This window comes from Colletotrichum karsti (assembly GCF_011947395.1).
Source record: "Colletotrichum karsti strain CkLH20 chromosome Unknown Scaffold15, whole genome shotgun sequence".
In the NCBI taxonomy this organism is placed as follows: domain Eukaryota; kingdom Fungi; phylum Ascomycota; class Sordariomycetes; order Glomerellales; family Glomerellaceae; genus Colletotrichum; species Colletotrichum karsti.
Window position 1 is genome coordinate 126,861 of NW_024065915.1, and position 17,852 is coordinate 144,712.

The window sequence follows — 17,852 nt, forward strand, 5'->3', positions numbered from 1 at the left end:
CATCCGACTCACCAATAGCGTTGTTGAATTGATATTTAGGCATTTTTGATGCCCAGAGCAAGGGCATGGATGCCTTACCTCAACCAAACCGACCATCCATCACCACTGATGTGGCTTCGTACACGGCATGACCAAAGAGATACCTTGTTCTTCTCCTAAATTACAATGATCCTGATCTAGACCGCGTGGAGCGATATCTTAAAATGAATCGACTTCCGCATCTTCCTGGCCCTTATCTGAAGGTCTGGATTGACCGAGTTTGCTCTTGACAACGTTCAGGTTGTCGATGCAGTTGAGGTGTCAGCGAACATCATCTAAGCTAAGCCTCTAAGTCCTAACTCAGATTCTCTGGTTGAGCTTTTCGACGGTCCTATCTTTGACTCAATCGACATAGGACAGACTATACGCAGCGGAAGTCCTCACTTTGAAAATGAGTCAACAACACCGTCACAAAAAGGATGGGAGCAAGAAGTCTCAAGAATATATCGCTCCATCATTATTTCCGCCGTCAATGGGTCGATCTATACAGATAGATCAAGAAGTTCTCCCAGTCGCGGGACCTTGGTCGGAATGGACCCTTGACAACGAAGAAGGGGGGTTTTACTACAGAAACCGTAGAGGGGTGACAGGTAATCACCTTTTCGTCGAGATACCGGTGTTCTTTGAGCTAATACATGAAATTTCTAGGCGAGATGGAATGGGACTTTGCACCGTCCTCAGATTCCCAGAGCTACCGGGCTACCCAACCCATGGCAGAGACATCTTATCTCTACTATCCTCCTATCATGGACCCAGCAGGATATACCACCTACCAATTTGCAGACACATGTCCTGAAGGTGCAGCTCAGAGTGATGGCGACTCAAGTAATGCCTCTGACTTCACCCACGACTCTGAGAGCCAGAATACAGCGGAGGCGCACATGACGGGACTCACGATTCCCGCCATCATCGACATAGATTCGGACAACATCAGAGTCAGGTTACCTAACGCCCATGATGGGGAGACCACCGTGGTATGGAGTCGAAGTCGCGGGAGTTCTCGGAAGGGAAAGAGCCGCACAAGTTCGAGAGTTGAAGAGTGGCTACAGAGTGAATTCGGCAGTTGAGCTGGCGAGCTTATCATACCAGTATTTTCTGCATCAATAGAGTGATTCAAGCTTGTGTTTGATGCCAAAATTACGGGATATAAATCGGGAAAATACATTAGCTTCAAATTTAAGCAATGAGAAATTGATCTCCTCCTGTGGTAAAGAGTTCATTATAACGTCCTCTTCACGTTAAATTTGGATATGGAGAGGCCCCTGCTGATTGATTGACCTGCTTCATCACTCAGGAAGCTAAAGCTTACGAGTATTTCAGCATTCGATCATTCTACGGCAGCTCGAGTCCGAGGCACTGAGAGAAATGACTGTCAGCTTTCTCTAGCCTACGAGAGAAGTGGACGACCCCGAAGTTCTGCCTCCCCGGTCGATGAAGCTAGAGGAGAAGCAGCGATGTCTTCAGTAGATCTGGGGTCTTCGGCGCAACGAGTCACAGAAATGGCCTTCTTCTCGGGAAGACCAAGGGCGTTCCAAGGGCGTTCGTCATCGAGTTCTCAATTCCAGGCCCCTCGAGACAGTGCGCTCATTCCACCGCGTGACAGCTCACAAACACCTCAATTCCTTTCCCCAATTCCGCATAGTTCTAGCCTGAATACTCCAAAATCGACATTGCGCCGCAGTAATGCCAGCCGGGGCATGTCTCCCGGTCCATCGGAGAGGACACTGATTGTTCCCGGTAGTGTTGAAAAAGGTTTTCAGCCGCGTTCACCATTGTTGGAGGGATACCTCTGGGAAGACTGCTTAGTGAAAGTTAAAACGCCCAGGTCAGGCAGCGCTGGTGGATGCGATGTCATTGGCTCTTTCTCACGTTAACGGAGAATGCGCGAGAGAGAACAGCCCAGGCAATTAACAAGTTGTCAACATAATGATCATGGGCCCGACATGTCATTTTGGAAATTATTGTCTGGGTTGTTACAACACAGCCCTGCGGAATCAAAGTTCCAGGGGAAAGAAACAAAGTTCTGGGGAAACTTCCGAATGCGAGCTGCGTATAGTACCGTTCTCCCCCGAAAACAAGCTCTACCATACGGCTCGCATTCCGCTGGCGGATGTTGTAATGTTGATTCCGCTCGTATTTGGACGAATCACATTCAGCTGGAAGTTGAAATTTACAGCGAGACAGAATGCGAATCCGCGACAATTGATACGAAGCAACTCTATCTGTCTAGTCACAACCAATGCCGACGCCACATACCTTCGTTGGAAACCTAATCCAAATATCCAATGCATCTTCGGTTCGAATTTGTAGATTACAATCAAAGGTAACTTTATTCTAACCTCTCGCCAAGGTTCCCTCATCGCTAAGGGAAGTTTGAAGCAACATATGCAACATATGTTGTTATATATAACCCGTGCTTCGTTACATGCTTGACGTTTTTCCTTGACTGTTCACAAACCTGTCAGCTTCAATATTGTCCTCGAATCTCTTCCGGAAACTATGTCATCTCTGGACGGACTCGTTATCATCGTGGCAGGCGGCGCCGGCGGCGTCGGCTCGGTCACGTCAAAGATTCTAGCCGACCGCGGAGCCAAAGTTGTTGTCGCCGACATCAACGACCAGCGTGCAACCAAGGTGGCAAACGAAATCACTCAGGCAGGCGGTAGTGCTGTAGCCTACCACCTAGACTTGGCGAAAGAGGAATCTGTTCGAGATGTCATCGAAAAATCAGCGCAAAACTTCGGACAGATCGACGGACTGGTCAACATGGCCGCACAAACACGTCCTGACATCATCAACAAAGATGGACCAGTCGACAACATGAGTCCCGACGTCTGGCGCGAGACTATGGATGTAAATCTCATAGGGTTCGCCCTGACCACAAAGTACACCCTCCCACATTTTCTTAAAAACAGCGGGGGAAGCATAGTCAATATTTCCTCTGGTGCAGCTCACGCTGGCGAGCCGACTCGTCCCGCATACGGAGCATCGAAAGCAGCCATTCATGCTCTCACCCGGCATACGGCACGGAAATGGGGGCCTCAAGGAATCAGAGCCAACGCTCTTATGATAGGGCTTATTGCGACCGAGCAAGTCAAGGAACTTTATGCGAACCAGCCATATCTTCAGGAAGCTATCAAGAGCTGTCCTTTGCAACGCATGGCTGAGCCAAAGGAGATCGCGACGGTGGTTGCGTTTCTACTTTCAACGGACTCATCTTACGTCACCGGGCAGGCGTGGGCCATTGATGGCGGGTATCAGTTTCGAGATTGAAACCTGCGACGGGTAGCGTTCTTTTGGAGATCCCAACGTTAACGCTGCGGACCCTTTCCTTGCGTTTGTTGGGTAGCGGCCGATCCACCTCAAGACTGTCAACCCAGGTCTCAGCTAATAGAGACAACATATGTGGGAGACACAAGCAATTGCCAAGCCGGCACGTCAGATCGTTGGTTTCACGAACAACAAGAACCTCATGCAGGCTGACAGATAGTGTGAACGTCAAATGAGTATTGTTACTTCTTCCAAAAAGATGGTCTAAAGCTCTATCTTTTCAAGGATCTTCACTGCTGAACCAAATCTACCGTCATATGCCGCTACTTCAGGCGCTTTCATGATGTTGAGAAACAATTGCCCCCTTGTCGTCTGAGCGACCGACGGAGTCGGTAACTCTCGCTTCATCGCCATCGAAGATAACTGCCATCTCTTCCAGGGTGTGCCCTCTAGTTTCAGGGTAGAAGAAGTAGATGATGATCGTGCCAATGATGAGAATCACGACGAAAACCAGGTAGTATTTCCACCCAATGGCATCCATTGCAATTGGGTTTACAAAAACGTTGAAGAAGATACCCAGGTAGGTCGTCATTTGGGTCAGAGCTGTGCCGCGAGCACGGAGCTGGTAGGGCCAGATTTCGGCAGGGTAGGAGACGATGAGAGGCGTGCTGCGAAAAATAATGAGAATTATTACCAACTTTCAGAAGGGTTATTGCAACTTACAAGGCAATATCGTAAAAGCTGTAGTAGATGTATAAGAAGGGCACCACTGCCAGACCGACAGGGCCCTTTCCTGTGGCAGCAAAGCCACCCGATAATCCCGTGATGATAATGTAGTTGGTGAGCATGCCGAAACAACTGGTGAGAAACAGCTTCCGGCGTCCTACTCGCTCAACTGAGATGGCGGCCGAGACAGCCATGACCAGGTTCCAGCTTTGCAAGCATCCACTAATGAGCGTTTGATCGGTAACCGAGTTGATGCCGACGGCCCTCAGGACATCCGGAAGGTAGTAGCTGACAACGTTGACTCCGTTCTGCCCGATTGATCAGTGAAACTCCTCCCAAGGCTGAATACGGTTCTTACCCATTGAGCAAAGAGACCCAGCGTCATTGAGATAAAAGCACGGTGTCTGTTTCCGGGCGTCTTGAACATTTCTCCCCAGGAAGAGGTTTCGCCAGCCTTCTTATCGTCTTCGATGGCCCGTTCGATCTCAGTCATCTCAAAGTCGACCAGTATGGAGTTCTCGTCGCCGCCGCTGTGGAACTTGGTGAGAACGCTTCGGGCTTCGGCCAATCGTCCTTTCGAAATGAGATATCGGGGTGATTCGGGGACCAGGAGAGCGGCGGGCAAAACGGCGAGCGGGATCGCAATCTGAAGAAGGGATGGGATGCGCCATGCCCATGAGCTGGCGTAGTTTCGAGTACCATATGTTACCTAGCTAAGGTTAGTTACCTGCAGTGGTCATACGAGTAAGGGTTGGTCTCACCCAAGCAGCCAGAGAGCTTCCAACAAACCAGCCACAGTTGTACAGTCTATCGTCGAAGGTTAGTTGTCTCTAGGGGACTCGAGGCTCAATTTCTATGGCGTCTTGCTTACGCTGTGAGAACTCCACGATGCGTCGGGTAGGCAAGTTCAGTGATGAGTAGAGGAGCAAGACCGCCCCACCACGCACTTGGCTGACCGATGAAAAGACGCCCAAGGATGAATCCGGTCTTGTTTGGCGAGAAAGCTTGAAGCAAGGATCCGAGGAAGAGGAACGTGTAGCCGACGAACAGACCCTTCTTACGTCCCCATCGGTTGGCGAAGTACGCGACGGCGGGATATGCCAGCATAGTTGACAGAGACTGAATAGCGTTGATAAAGCCTAACCAGGCACCCTTCGGCTGGTCCATGAAGTCCATCCATTGTGGCAAGGCGAGAAGACCAGACATCATACTGCCATCGTATCCGTTGGCGGCGCACAGAAGACCCAAGAAGACACAGTAGTAGTTGAGCAACCGCAGATGCGACTTCTTGTACCAGGGGAGGCCGTCTTTGGGGAGTACAGCCTCGAGCTCGGGGCTGATGCCCTTGCTCTTGATGCCATTATCTTTCGATTTCCGAAACATCTTGCAGCAACGACTCGGGCCTCTGGAATCCGAATCGGGGTCTGTCTGGTGGTGTCAACAAAGAGTTCAGCAACGCACTTCAAAGAAAGGACGAGTGCTTAAGGACGAAGACAGAGAGTTTCATACCGCCGCGTCGCGAGACTTATAGGTCAGTGCTTAGGCTAGATTGTCTCCTTTGATACGTGATAGCCAATACGCGCTTGACCCGGGGAATTGCAAGCGCCCCCGTGGGGAAACTTCACTACGTGACATGGGGGAAGTCTGGGGCATTTCACGTGAAGCCTGTCCGCGGAGTGTCGGGCTCCAATATTTGAGCCTGCCGGTCGGAGCTTTACGCTCGAGAAGACATGGGCAAAAGTTATTTCCCGTCATTTCCATGTTCATGGTATGCTTGGTGCCCCGTCTTACCCCATAAACTAGGTTGTAAAGAGAACATCAACGTCATTGCAAGTTGAAGAGAGCTGGGCCCGATGTCCATGCCAGCGGAGTTCAGTCAAAGACGATTGTTGAGTAAACAAAGATGTATAGATACTGTTTCAATCGCGAAGATGGGTCAGAGTTATCAGGAAGCAAGAAGAAAATGAGATACAATGGTTGTTGAGCAGAAGAGGCTCATGTGCAGTTGTCTCGTTAACGAACTTCTCCAACAAATTGCGAGAGCTCCATGTGGGGGATCAGTACAGGAGCGGGAAGCAACATATGAGTTCAAGGTGAAGATGAACCACTTCCCCGCATGATCTTACGACAATCAAGATTGGGGTAAGATGTCATCGACATTTTTGGCATCTGGGGAAATTGAATCTGTGACTACTTGCACCCACCGCTCCTAACACCTCGGCAGTCAGCTCTGGCACTTTCAATGTGGACTCTGTCGTTGACAGTAGTACCTTACTCGGAGAATAAAGTGGAGATTTCGCGTTCGCATTGTCAAGTCGGGGAGTATCGGGCAGCAAGCGAGTCGTGAGACTGTGCGGAATCGGGCAAACTCCGCGCATCGTGCGGGCTCTGGCCCGACCAACTCCGCAACTTGAACTCTTCACACTGTACAATCGGCATCCAGCCGGCATCAAGCACAAGTTGATGACGGGTAATCATCGGGAAAGCCATGATTCAGAACGTCCGGCCCACGGCGCTCCACGGAGCTGGCGGTCCGCAATGCCATCACTACTGCCACGATGTGCCTATTCAGTCCCTAGATGCGTCTACAGTTACCATAGCTGAACTTGCCTATATGCTCTCTATCAATACGGTATGTCTTCATCGAGATTCGGCGGCTGCTATTGCCCTCTGAGTATGTGTATGTTCTTATCTGCCACGGTCCTCCGACAGGTCTGGCCTCGGCCTCCGAGACGGATTGCGTCCTCTCCACCCTAGGCCTCACGTACGTGTATTTACAGAATAGGATTGTAGAACCTCATCCGGTTCTCAGGATCCCACTTTTGCTTCAGACCTCTCAACTTCTCCAACCTCCAGTCGTCCCATCCATACATGGATTCAAGAGACTCAACCCCATGCGCATAATTCACGTACGCCCGCAACTTCTCAGGATCATCGCTAGCCTTGAGCAAGTGTCCCCTCAGCCTTTCCCCGTGTTCCTGAGCCAACGCATCCAGGGAAGCATTTGGCTTGTACATAACGTACGGCGTGATCAAGATCTCGTCATCGCGGTGGGGAAAGGCGGAGTCCTTCTCGTTGACTGCTTTAACAGCATGGGTTGAGTATCCCTCCAACAAGAAGAAGGACCCGGCAAACTCGGGGATACGATTCGAAATCTCGGCAATATCGTCGAACACCTTTCTTATTGCAGGCAAGTCATACACCTTCAGGCCGATTGGGTACCTCAGACCGGTGTTACCCTTGGCGCATCCGAGGCCGTCGTTGTCCATGAAGGTCTTGCCCGCCAGAGCGGGCAGGGACGCGGATCCAGCATCAACGACAACGTGTCTAATGTCATAGAGCGGTTTGGCGTACTGCAATGTGTCGTCGGAAGGCCCATCGTTGATGATGGCGTACCAAATGATTGGCTGGCAACATGAGTTAGATACCAGGAAGATCCAGCTCGTAAAAGGGGGGAGTTCGTAAGGGGGGGAATCGTACCCGATGCGGGTCAATCTCTGGGATGTTGACGAAGTACATCCAATGGATGATCTCGGGGGGCTGCGTCTTCATCATCTTGTTCGTCAAATCTAACACCTCCTCCAGCTGTTCACTGAGGAAGATGAAGATCTGGTAGCCCCATTCCTTGTTCTTCACGTCATGAATGCGATACTCCCACTCAGCCACGATAGCGAAGTTGTGTCCGGCTCCTCGAAGAGCCCAAAAAAGATCCGGGTTGCTTTCCTCTGAGGCAGTCACGGCTTCGCCATTGGGTAGGACAACCCGGGCTGAAATGACTTGATCCGACGCCAGTCCGTATTGCCCCTGAAGCCAGCCATGGCCACCTCCCAAGACCGGTCCCGACATTCCGACACACTCGCAGATGCCGGTAACTTGGTGTCATGTGATGAGCGCCCAAAGTCTTCACGTGGTATGTCTCTCGGCTGTGCTTAACTTACCGGTCTGTTTGCCAGCTTCCCAAAGGTGGTCCACAACTTTCTTCACCTTCGCTCCACCGCCAATCGTCGCAGATCTACCATCTTCGGCTATCTTGACTTCGTCCCAGCCGTGAAGATCAATCATGATCACATTCTTGGCGGTGTTCAATGCTTCAGTCGCACCGTGTCCGCCAGACCGGGCGAGGAAGGGCATTCCGTGCTCATTCGCATAACGAATCTAAGCGCCAGTGGTAAGCATTTCATCTGCACTCCAAAGTCTGCTCGACAAAAAGCTGTCTGTTTCAACCTGGTTGACGAACCGTTTCTTGTATGTCGTTCTCCGTGAACACGTTCACAACTGCGCCCACCTCCGGTGCATGCCACTCGCGCCATCTGCTTACAGAACCGCCGAAGTCTGGATCATTCGGAAACACGATCGATGCTCGAGACGATAGCTTCTGTGAGAGCTCTGGCCATGAAGTCGTGATGTTCTGCGCGACTAAGGAGGCAAGACTGAGGCGACCTAGGATCTTCTGAGCTGACACCGACTTGTCCAACGCCCACGATACGCCAGCAGCAACGACCTCCATATTGTCGAGGTTTGCCTAAATAGTGCCACTCACTCAAATAACCAAGTTCGTCGGAGATATTTTCACAGTTCTAAAACTCGTCGCTGATATTCGAGCCCTATCGTCAACGGTCGCGGGGTAGCAATGTCTAGTGTATTTATCGCTTTGTTGCGATTCAGGATTGCGGAGCGGACCTACTAAACTGATCCGGCGACAGAGACCTGCACTTTCAAGACCCTGAATAATTCTAGCCAATGGGATCAAGTGGAATATCTAGGATTCTGACGTGAGATTTAAGTCATAAAGGCCGACGGGGTTTGGCAGGGGTCGTCCATTGCGTAGACCAATATCCGTACGGATCCTTCGTTATAATCCACGATCCTATCGATCCTTATGAACCCTTCCGAGGCCAGGCTTGCGAAGATGTAATCTTCTGTCCCGTAAACGAACACATGCTCTTGAGGCGGCTCTTCTAGACGCAGTAACACGAAGGCGGGGAAGCAATCAACCTCGCAGTAACAGCGGAATAAAGATTAACATTATTGCGTCGTATCTCGGCGCAGCCTCATCCCTTTTTACACTATTATTTACACCCTGGCCTTGGGGATTCCAACCCAAAAGCCTAGGCGTAGCCTTGCGCCTTCTTCCAAGACGACTGCTCATTAACAGCTGAGGTCAAAAACAGGCGTTGAGCTGCCCGCCGGCGTGACACCGAAGGAAATGTCGGTCTGCGCGGTGTTCGCATCGAGCAGAGTGTACCACCAGACATTGCGCTGACCGAACAAAGCGCATCCAACCTGAGACCAGTAGCTGCGAGCATTGTCGACAGAGGCGACAGCAGCGCCCTGCTGAGGACCGACTGGGACAGCATGTTAGTTAAGACATCTCGAGACTGTAGCACCGTAACGGTGAGGGCGATTCGACTTACTGTGTGGCCAGCCAGTCTCAGTGACGAACACAGGCTTTCCTGCTGCAACACTTTCCGTGTTACCCAGAGCAGACCAGAAGTTGTCGGCGGCCTGCTCGATCGCGTTGGGCTTCGTCGACTCGAAGTACGGGAACGAGTTGTGGCCAAGCCAGTCGACGGACGCAGCAACACCGGCGTTCTCACCCCTGACCCACGCCGTCCAGGTGTCGACGTGGCCGATGGGCTTGCCCTCGAGGGCGGTTCCGCGGATCCAGTCCCTCAACCATCCGATGTATCCTTCGATCTCCGCGCCGGTGGCGCCGACGCCGGCGTTCGCGGCAACGCCGTCGGGGCTGCTGCGGTAGAGATCCTCCGAACCGACACTGATGCCAACCACGCGGTCCGTAAAGGCGGTGCCGTACTGCTCGGCGGCACGCAGCAGCGAGTTGAGCTCGTTCTCGTAGATGCCCCGTCCGGCGCTGGCCCACAGACCCACGAGGATCTGGGTATCGGTGTCGATCGCGGCCTGGTATGCGGAGATCGGATCGTTGACGGTGCCGCACTGGATCGACGTGTAGAGACGAGCAGAAGTGAATCCTGAAGTGCCAGCCAAGCTCTTTGCGGTGTTGAAGTAGCTCGCGAAGTCGTCGTAGCCTCTGCAGGAACCGTCCTCGTTCGTGGCGCCGTAGTTGAAGCCCTGCTGGGTTTGGGCATAGGCGGTGGTGGCCAGGCCGGCCGCCGCGAGAGCTCCTCTGAGATACATGTTGGAAGATATTAGAATAGAGATATAATAGAGTATTAGGGATGAATGAGGGCTTCTGGAAGTCTAGTCAAAGCTGGCCGACCAGAGACCATCCGAGGGGCCATTTTCAGTATTTAAAGGCGTGTCGGTTGTTTGGTTTGGTTTAACAAAAATAGCAACGGGCCAACACGAGGGGAGAATTTTGCATGACGTCGCTCGCGTGCTTTCGTGGAGCTCGTATTCTTGCAGCCAAGATGCATATTCGGTGCCGTCGCTGACCAGTGACCGGTTTTTTCGATCGCGTAAACATCCAATGGTGAAAAAACACACGGCATTGGACCCCCGTCAAGTGATCGGCGGCTCAGCCTACATCTCCACTTGCATCGGCAGTCTAGGCCCCTCCGGACTCGTCATTCCCGCCAGCTAATCGCCAACGAAGCTTGCTTGGCGATAATGTGCGCCGATATTGAGACCCATCGGTCTTTCAGGTGGTGCTGCGTTCGCCCCTGAGGCACGTCCTTGCCTTGAAGGCTTGGTTGCCGGTGCCCCTGAGGATTGTTTCTTCTGGAACTTGAAGAGAGATTAACTTTGTTCCGGGGAGACGTTCCGTCAATTTGACATCCCTCTACCGTCAGATTGTTGTCGCTATTTTAGTATGTTCTAGACTGAGAAACAGGTCTCGGCTGTCCGTAACCCCGGCTGCACATCAAATGTCACTGCAGTGAGAAGTGATGCCTCCGCTTGGGACGGTGTCACAAAACGATCAAGTGAAATATGATTGTTCAAACGTTCAACTACTCAGTTAAGTGAACGACCGCTTGAATGTTTCAGTAGAATGTAAGAATTGTTGAACGCGATGCTTACTGGTGCGAGAGCAGCCGGCGAGGCGTTGATGTTCTAGATCGTTTGCTGCATCAATCTTTTCTATTGCCCTGGAACACGAAACATGTTTCCATGCGTTGACTCAGTTGTTGTCTCTAATGTCATCCTCATGATGACAGCTGAATGATCCCGTGAGCTGCAAAGATGCGGCTGTAGCGCGATGGGCAATCCCGGCCCATGATGTGTCGTCCCAATTTTGACGAAGTTCGACTGAATCAGGCCACAATGGCAGTCGTTGCTGAAGTCAGCGCCGTCGGTTGACTCAATCTGTATTGATCGTGGTCTCAAACAAGAGATGAAAGGCCGTTTCGTCCTCCGATGGTGCAGGCGGCGCATGTTCCGAAAGAGCCCTGCCTTCATCAAGTCGTTATTATGCATTAGTCTATGGCATAAGTCTATGTTATCACAGCGGGCGGCTGAGTTGAGCACCCTTAATGTTACATTTTGCCCAGTCTCTTCATCTCAATGTTCTGCTCCATCTGCCAGAGACGAGAGACCGGGCTTCCCTGTGTCCTTCCATCTTGACTCTCATCAGCTTACGCAGAACTGACGACCCGTAGCAGATGGCAACCACAGTGAGGAGTGCAGATGTGCCGCACACGCCGGCAAACGCCCAATTGTACTCCAAGATGTAGTTGGAGATGTTCATGCCGTAAAAGGCAGAAAAGAACGAGCCGGTGGCCAGGCCCACCGTGCCCATGCGGAACTTAAGATCTAGAAGCATCAAGGTATTGCGATTGGCATCGAGAATCGCGCTGGCGCTGGAAGCGGGCCAAGCCAAACGAGATTGTCAGAGGAGACTTCATGAAATTCGGGGCAATTGGTGCGAGACACAAACCTCTCTTGGGTGTTCCGAATGCTGGACACCAAGCTCTGCGCCTCCTGCACGATCTCGTTCAACGCATTATAGTAAGACCCCAGCAGCATTTCCGCCGCGGTGAGATCGTCGTCGGCTGTCTTGGCTCGGCCGTCTGGACCTGCCTTCGCCGTCAGGTAGAGCGCGGCGAGACTGTCATCCCAGTCGAGCACATCCTCAACGGCGGTCAAGACTAGCTCTGCCTGAGCTGCCACCCAAGTTGCCTTGCCGGAGAGGCCGAAAAGGTTCAGCAGCACGCGGCGGTCCACGTCGTATTCCAGTGACTTCAAGACATGCTCAGCTGGGCGTCGCACGGCCTCGAGTTCTACCTCCAGCTCCGACACGACAGAGCTCAGCACAGCTTCCAGAGCCAGGAATTCAAAAGAGGCTCGCGGCTGGCTGTATGTCTTGTCCTCCTCTTGGTAGGCTGCTGCCTCGCTCTCTGTCGTGTCTCTCAGCCGTATCGCTTCACGAATATCGCGCAAGAAGTTGTCGCGGGAGGTCATGCTCGTCGCGTCATCGAATATCAGGGCTCGGTCGCGTTGGACGAGCACCTTCAGGTGGAAAAGGTGAACGAGGACTGTGGATGGTCGGAGGCCGATGTGGGAGAGGGCCGAGGCCTCAATCTTGCGGATGTCGCGAGGCACGAGGCCATAACGGGTCGTAAGTTCGGTCTTCTTCGGTGAGATGAATCGCACCGTCACGCCGCCATGCTCATCCACCTCGGTGCATCGTAGCCTTTTCGGTTCGCTACATGCAGGGATTGAGGCTCGGGTGTCGACGCGGGAGCAGGAGGAAGACTCGGTCGTAAACGATCGGATGGTCAGTCGGCGCGCTGCGAAGCAGAGTCGGCAGGAGTGTCGAATCAGGCGCATGGCCATCGAGGCAGGGCTCGATATGGGTTTGTGGTACGAATGAAATTTAGCAGAATATTGAATCGGAGATCGATCCAAAAATTGTCTCTCGTCCACGGTTGTTTCCCCAGCCACAGAGCAAGCCACAAATGAGAGAGCTTCAGCCATAATTCGGATTCCGCATATCAGCGTGTCAGTTGCATATTACGCAGAGGCATATCCATATATCCGGAAATGCTATTCAAAGGGGATAAGTAGTCAACTCACCCTCATCTTTCACCTCCCATTACACCAACCTCACGCCATCAACAACCACATACCAAGAGCCGTTAGTCGCTGAAATGCCACCACATCCGATCTATAGAATCACTCTCTATTGAAAGCCCCAAAATTCGATCTTCGCCGCTGTCAATCTTGTGAAGAATCTATGTTTTTATAAGAGTATGCCACCTCGACCTCCCTCAAAGTACCCGATAGTAGCCCCAAGCGAGCGAGGTCTGCATTTCCATTCTCGGTGAAAGCCTGAAGACCTTAATGAAACGCTGAGGTTGCTTTCTATACGCACGCCATGATTCTTTTTCTGGTATCCTGTAGCCCCGGCGCAGCCACCCACCCAGAATACATTCGCGTGCACTCAATCTACTTGCAGTTTCCCATACCAAGGTCGCCCATCGCGTCAGCCAACTCGTGATCCTCTCCCTGCTGCTCCTTGTTCTCGAGCTTCTGGATGAACGAGATCCACTGATCGAGTTCTTTGATGAATTTCGTCACCTTTTTCGTATAAGTGCCCTCCTGAACCACCTTCTCGCCGTCGTCCATGTCCATCCGGAGGTAAGCCACCCGGGCTTCAGCAAAGGCATTCAGCATCGCCTCGCAGGTCTGTCTAGAAATGAGATTCCGGTCCCATCTCCTGGGCGGCACGCCTCCGCCGAGTTTCGCCACAACCAATCGATCCGCCAAGACCTGGAAGAAGAACTTGCGTCGCTCGTCGAAGGACCCCTCGTATTTCGCCGTCGGATAGTAGCTTTTGATGTTGTTGGACTGACTGACGAGCGTGCGGGCGAATGCGAAGAGGCGGGCGGAGTCGCCTCCCAGAGTACCCCGCAGGCTGAGGTTGCGACAGAGATTCTCGGCGATGGAGTGCTCGATCGGTTTGACCGTATGAAACGAGACGCCGGTCTTGAACCCGGTTCTGAGAGTCTCTGGAAAGTGTTCGATGGCTCTGAAGAGCTTCTTCTCGGGATCTTCCTCGGTAGACACGAAGGCGTCACCTGAGGCGCGTCAGTGTACGCCGAAAACAATTGGGGACGCGAGATCTCTAGAGAACGAACTTACCTCTTTTTCCCTTCATCCGATCGCCGAATATTCTCTCGACGCGCTTTCTTCCCTCGGCTCGGCGTCTCTCGCGGCGGGTTTGTCTTCCGATGGGGAGAAGAGTTGACGCCGAGTCGCCGCGCATTGAAGTCGAATCATCTTGATCCAGATCCATGCCATCAAAAGGCGCTACCACTTCGTCGATGGGGTTTTGCGCCATTTCTTTGGATTGTTGGTTGCAATGAGTTGAGAGGCTGGTGAGGTGATTGAAGAGAAAACTGAGAGAGAAAGAGCAAAGAAAACCTTTTCTTCTCATAACAAGTTGATAGGCACTTAATCGTCAAAATAAATGACCACTTTGTGGAGGTGACTATTCAAAAGAGTGGCCAGTTAGTTTGACGACTGAGTTATAGGGTTAATTTCCCGGCTGAAGTAGGTTGAGGTGAGGTGAAGTACACGGCGGCGGTGATGACTGGTGAACCAGTAATCCGTTCGACCTTCATTGGTGAAAAGGAGAACAAAGATTCTGCAGAAGAACTAAGCATTTCCGACTGCTTTGCCTCACATAGAGGTATCTCAACCACGCCATACAGGAAGTTTAATATTTAGGATATTCATTAGATCTCAGTTAAGTTGACGCCAACCTTTTTCCATCTGCAAAAGCTTGAATGGGAATTTCTACAACTGACTTTGAGATGCTACATCTTCATATACTGTTGTAAGGTCATCTAATGGGTAAAACTTACTAGTCACTCCTCAGAGCTGTGCTGTATCTCGACTTCAAAGTATCACCATGTATGAACCAGAGTTACCAGACATTACTTGCAATCATGAAACATGATGATATCGGTAGTCTATATTTTTATCGGGGCTACATTGGGAGGATTTGTCACCTCGACAGTGTGTTACTGACCGTATGATCAGGGTATTCTTTCCCAGTCCACCTACGTGTCATATTTGAACATATCCTCGTCATCGTCTTCATACTGATAATCACAGTTTTCCTTCTCGTCCCTAAAAGCGTTCGCACGTTCGAAGGCAACGACCGCCACGCCCAAATCATCCCGATCATACTGCTTCATGAATTGTTGGTCTTCGTCCAACAGGTTCTCCGTACTCTCCGCAATGGTCGCCATGAACGAGCTCACCACGTTATTGTTGATCAAGCCCAGCGGCGTACCCCAGTATCGCATAGCATTTCGTATGGCGCTGTTGATTCTTCCCGCCTCTGTGGGATGACCCTTGCGTCGCCAGGCTGCAACTGTGACGGCAGAGAGGAAAGCCCACCACATGCACCTGACGTCTGGGCGGAAGTCGCCATTAAATACCAACTTGCGCTCTTCAAAGTCAAGCAGCCGTCTTCTCGCTTGAAGATAAAGGGGTTCAAAGGCCGCAGGGTGTTCCGGGTCGATGACGACGATCTGGTACTCTTTGACGGGACTCTGCCACCATCTTACCAACCTCTGTTTGAACTCCGTTGACGAACTGTCCACGCCCACGTCCGGTATGATGGCAATGATTCCATGCTCCAGGCCTCTTTGGATAGGTTTACGAAGAAAGAGCCCGTTCTGGGGGGAGAATACGTCGACGGGTGGTCCCGAGATGAAAATCTTCTCCATGCTAGCGGCCTGTCTCCAGGGATACAAATGAAAGACCGGGCTGCTGTTCGAATCCGCCCGTTCACCGAGAACGGGATCCCATACGGTGCTGGTGCCACGAAATGGTCGGAGTGGCTCCGGAAAGTACGTGGCCAGCATCCGACGAAACATGACATCGTACTTGCCGTATATTTCGACGTCGAATTCATCGAGGAAGACGCCCAAACCATCCTTGCATTCCATGAAAAGGCGAATAAGGCTCTCGCTGTCGTCGCCATGCCTCGAGCTCCTGGCGTGTCTGGCGGCGATGTCACTGATCTGACAGTGGGCCAGGTATCTGATCTGATACTTGTCCGATGCGCCACCGAGTACCCAATCTTCTGAACACGAAATGTTGTGAGGGTCATCGTCCAGAAGTCTCAGCAGTTCTGCGTGGGCTTGCATCGAGATGATTTCGGGCCAACGCTTTCCAGTGGTCGCATATTCCGCCCAGAATGTCGAGTCGTGGCTGGGCGTGTGCCGGAGATTCTTGAGAGAGATCCACGTCGTATCATACAGCTTCTTGTGCTGCTCTCCCAGTTGTTTGAGGGAGAGTGACTTGAGTGCTTCGCAATTCCAAGGCAGTGTTTGCCTGGTTCGGGTTGCCCCATACAGAAGGAGTCCCATGGTTGTAGCTTTGAGTACGCTGAGTATCTGACGAAGAAATTGGGTTTGGTATGGTTGCAGTCTGTAATCGTGATGACAGAATCTCAGAGACGATGAAACTACTGTCGAAGAAAGAGGGCGCCTGACTGACGAAGAGTGATGGTTCTATAGAAGTATCAACGCATATCGGAGAAACGTGCATGCACAATTGTAGACATGTTTTACCGAATCTTTGTAGCACAGTTCCATCCTCAAGGTGTTTTGTTTTCTGATAACACGCGACCATCAACTTCTTCACCCTTCTAAAGACTTTTGAAACCCAATATTCTCTAAAGCATCCGTAGTGAAGGCGGACGAGCAATGGTTATCAAGGTGCTGGCTGACTATTACAATTTGCCGCGCGAAATAATGCAGCAATCCTTTTTTTTTACTCTATTCTGAATAAGACTGTATTTAAGAAATATGAGTCTAGAGTAGCTGCAGAATTTGCATCAACGAAAATGCCAACCGTGAGATTGCTGATGATTTCTTATACACACCCCAAGTCAAGATTTGAGTCTCAAACTCAGTTACTCTGTCTAGAATGTTATTCAGTTGCATTCAACTTTAGCCGCAACCAAATCACCAGAGTTGCCTGAGAAACAGATCAAGGATGCTTCAGCCCAAGCTAGCGTTGAAGTCAGCACAATCAATAATACCAATCAATTATCCTTAAAATCCAAACACTGGTTCATCCCAAACAAGTCTTTCAATCAACTGGTGACTTGATTACATCTCCACTTGCCGGATCTTGGCGCCGGATATCCCGAACACGCGGAACCGAGTCCGGGAAGCTCGTCCGGACCAAGAATACCCCATCGCCGGCTAGCAATAGTCGCTTTTCATCTGTTCAACAGATTTGACACGGAGTTTTGGCCTTTGCATCAGACTCAATCACTGATGCACAGCGTTTCGAGAGAATCTCACGAGAAAAGGCAAGCCTTTCTCGAGAGCAAGCAAGGTCCGACAACTAACCTGTACCATCGGCTGCACCAGAAGCCGTTCACCACATGAAAGATGCATTCATCAACATGAGGCGATCAGGGTGGAACTCCGTACTCTAACCACAACCTTAAATCTACCATCCACATCCTGCAGCCAAGTCATGGCCGCCAAGCCAGCCTTAATTATCACCAGCAAGGATCAACGAGGCAGTAGCTAGACAAGAACTGCCCATTCCTATCGACAAGGGCATTTCTAGAAAAACTCTATTCCTTCGTTGATGGGAAGAATCATTCTGCCAAGGCCCGGAGCTTTGTCCGCTTACAGGACGTCGCTAACCAGGTAGATCACGCCGGACAGGATGGAGTTTGACGATAGCGTCAAGGCTTTGGGGGGTATAAAGTCTAGACCATAGCCCGGTTCTACTTCGAGATGTTGCTTTCATGTCGAATATTCAAGTCCCTTACACTCGTTTCGGCCCTCCGCGCCCTTCCGTCAAAATTCCTCGACGTTCACCTTCCAGTCCGCGCAACCACCCCGAGGCCCCCTTTA

General features: G+C 51.4%; 6 protein-coding genes across 6 annotated transcripts; 1 reads left to right on the forward strand and 5 right to left on the reverse strand.

Moving 5' to 3' along the window:
* Positions 1-2,538: 2,538 nt before the first annotated feature.
* CkaCkLH20_05288 (short-chain dehydrogenase reductase sdr) lies at positions 2,539-3,312 on the forward strand (the record flags this gene model as incomplete). The annotated part of the gene is made up of 1 exon (XM_038888007.1): positions 2,539-3,312. The coding sequence occupies one exon, from the start codon at positions 2,539-2,541 to the stop codon at positions 3,310-3,312; it is 774 nt and encodes a 257-aa protein (XP_038746483.1).
* Positions 3,313-3,637: 325 nt separating this feature from the next.
* CkaCkLH20_05289 (sugar transporter) lies at positions 3,638-5,418 on the reverse strand (the record flags this gene model as incomplete). The annotated part of the gene is made up of 5 exons (XM_038888008.1): positions 3,638-3,977; positions 4,033-4,343; positions 4,394-4,744; positions 4,797-4,842; positions 4,907-5,418. 5 exons carry the CDS (start codon positions 5,416-5,418, stop codon positions 3,638-3,640), a joined length of 1,560 nt encoding a protein of 519 aa, XP_038746484.1.
* Positions 5,419-6,809: 1,391 nt separating this feature from the next.
* Positions 6,810-8,542, reverse strand: CkaCkLH20_05290 (uncharacterized protein; the record flags this gene model as incomplete). Its single annotated transcript, XM_038888009.1, has 4 exons — positions 6,810-7,442; positions 7,516-7,907; positions 7,974-8,190; positions 8,273-8,542. 4 exons carry the CDS (start codon positions 8,540-8,542, stop codon positions 6,810-6,812), a joined length of 1,512 nt encoding a protein of 503 aa, XP_038746485.1.
* Positions 8,543-9,183: 641 nt separating this feature from the next.
* CkaCkLH20_05291 (GPI-anchored cell wall beta-1, 3-endoglucanase EglC) lies at positions 9,184-10,191 on the reverse strand (the record flags this gene model as incomplete). The annotated part of the gene is made up of 2 exons (XM_038888010.1): positions 9,184-9,380; positions 9,450-10,191. 2 exons carry the CDS (start codon positions 10,189-10,191, stop codon positions 9,184-9,186), a joined length of 939 nt encoding a protein of 312 aa, XP_038746486.1.
* Positions 10,192-11,489: 1,298 nt separating this feature from the next.
* CkaCkLH20_05292 (uncharacterized protein) lies at positions 11,490-14,296 on the reverse strand (the record flags this gene model as incomplete). The annotated part of the gene is made up of 5 exons (XM_038888011.1): positions 11,490-11,558; positions 11,600-11,813; positions 11,891-12,658; positions 13,406-14,033; positions 14,098-14,296. 5 exons carry the CDS (start codon positions 14,294-14,296, stop codon positions 11,490-11,492), a joined length of 1,878 nt encoding a protein of 625 aa, XP_038746487.1.
* Positions 14,297-15,020: 724 nt separating this feature from the next.
* CkaCkLH20_05293 (uncharacterized protein) lies at positions 15,021-16,253 on the reverse strand (the record flags this gene model as incomplete). The annotated part of the gene is made up of 1 exon (XM_038888012.1): positions 15,021-16,253. One exon carries the CDS (start codon positions 16,251-16,253, stop codon positions 15,021-15,023), a length of 1,233 nt encoding a protein of 410 aa, XP_038746488.1.
* Positions 16,254-17,852: the final 1,599 nt, after the last annotated feature.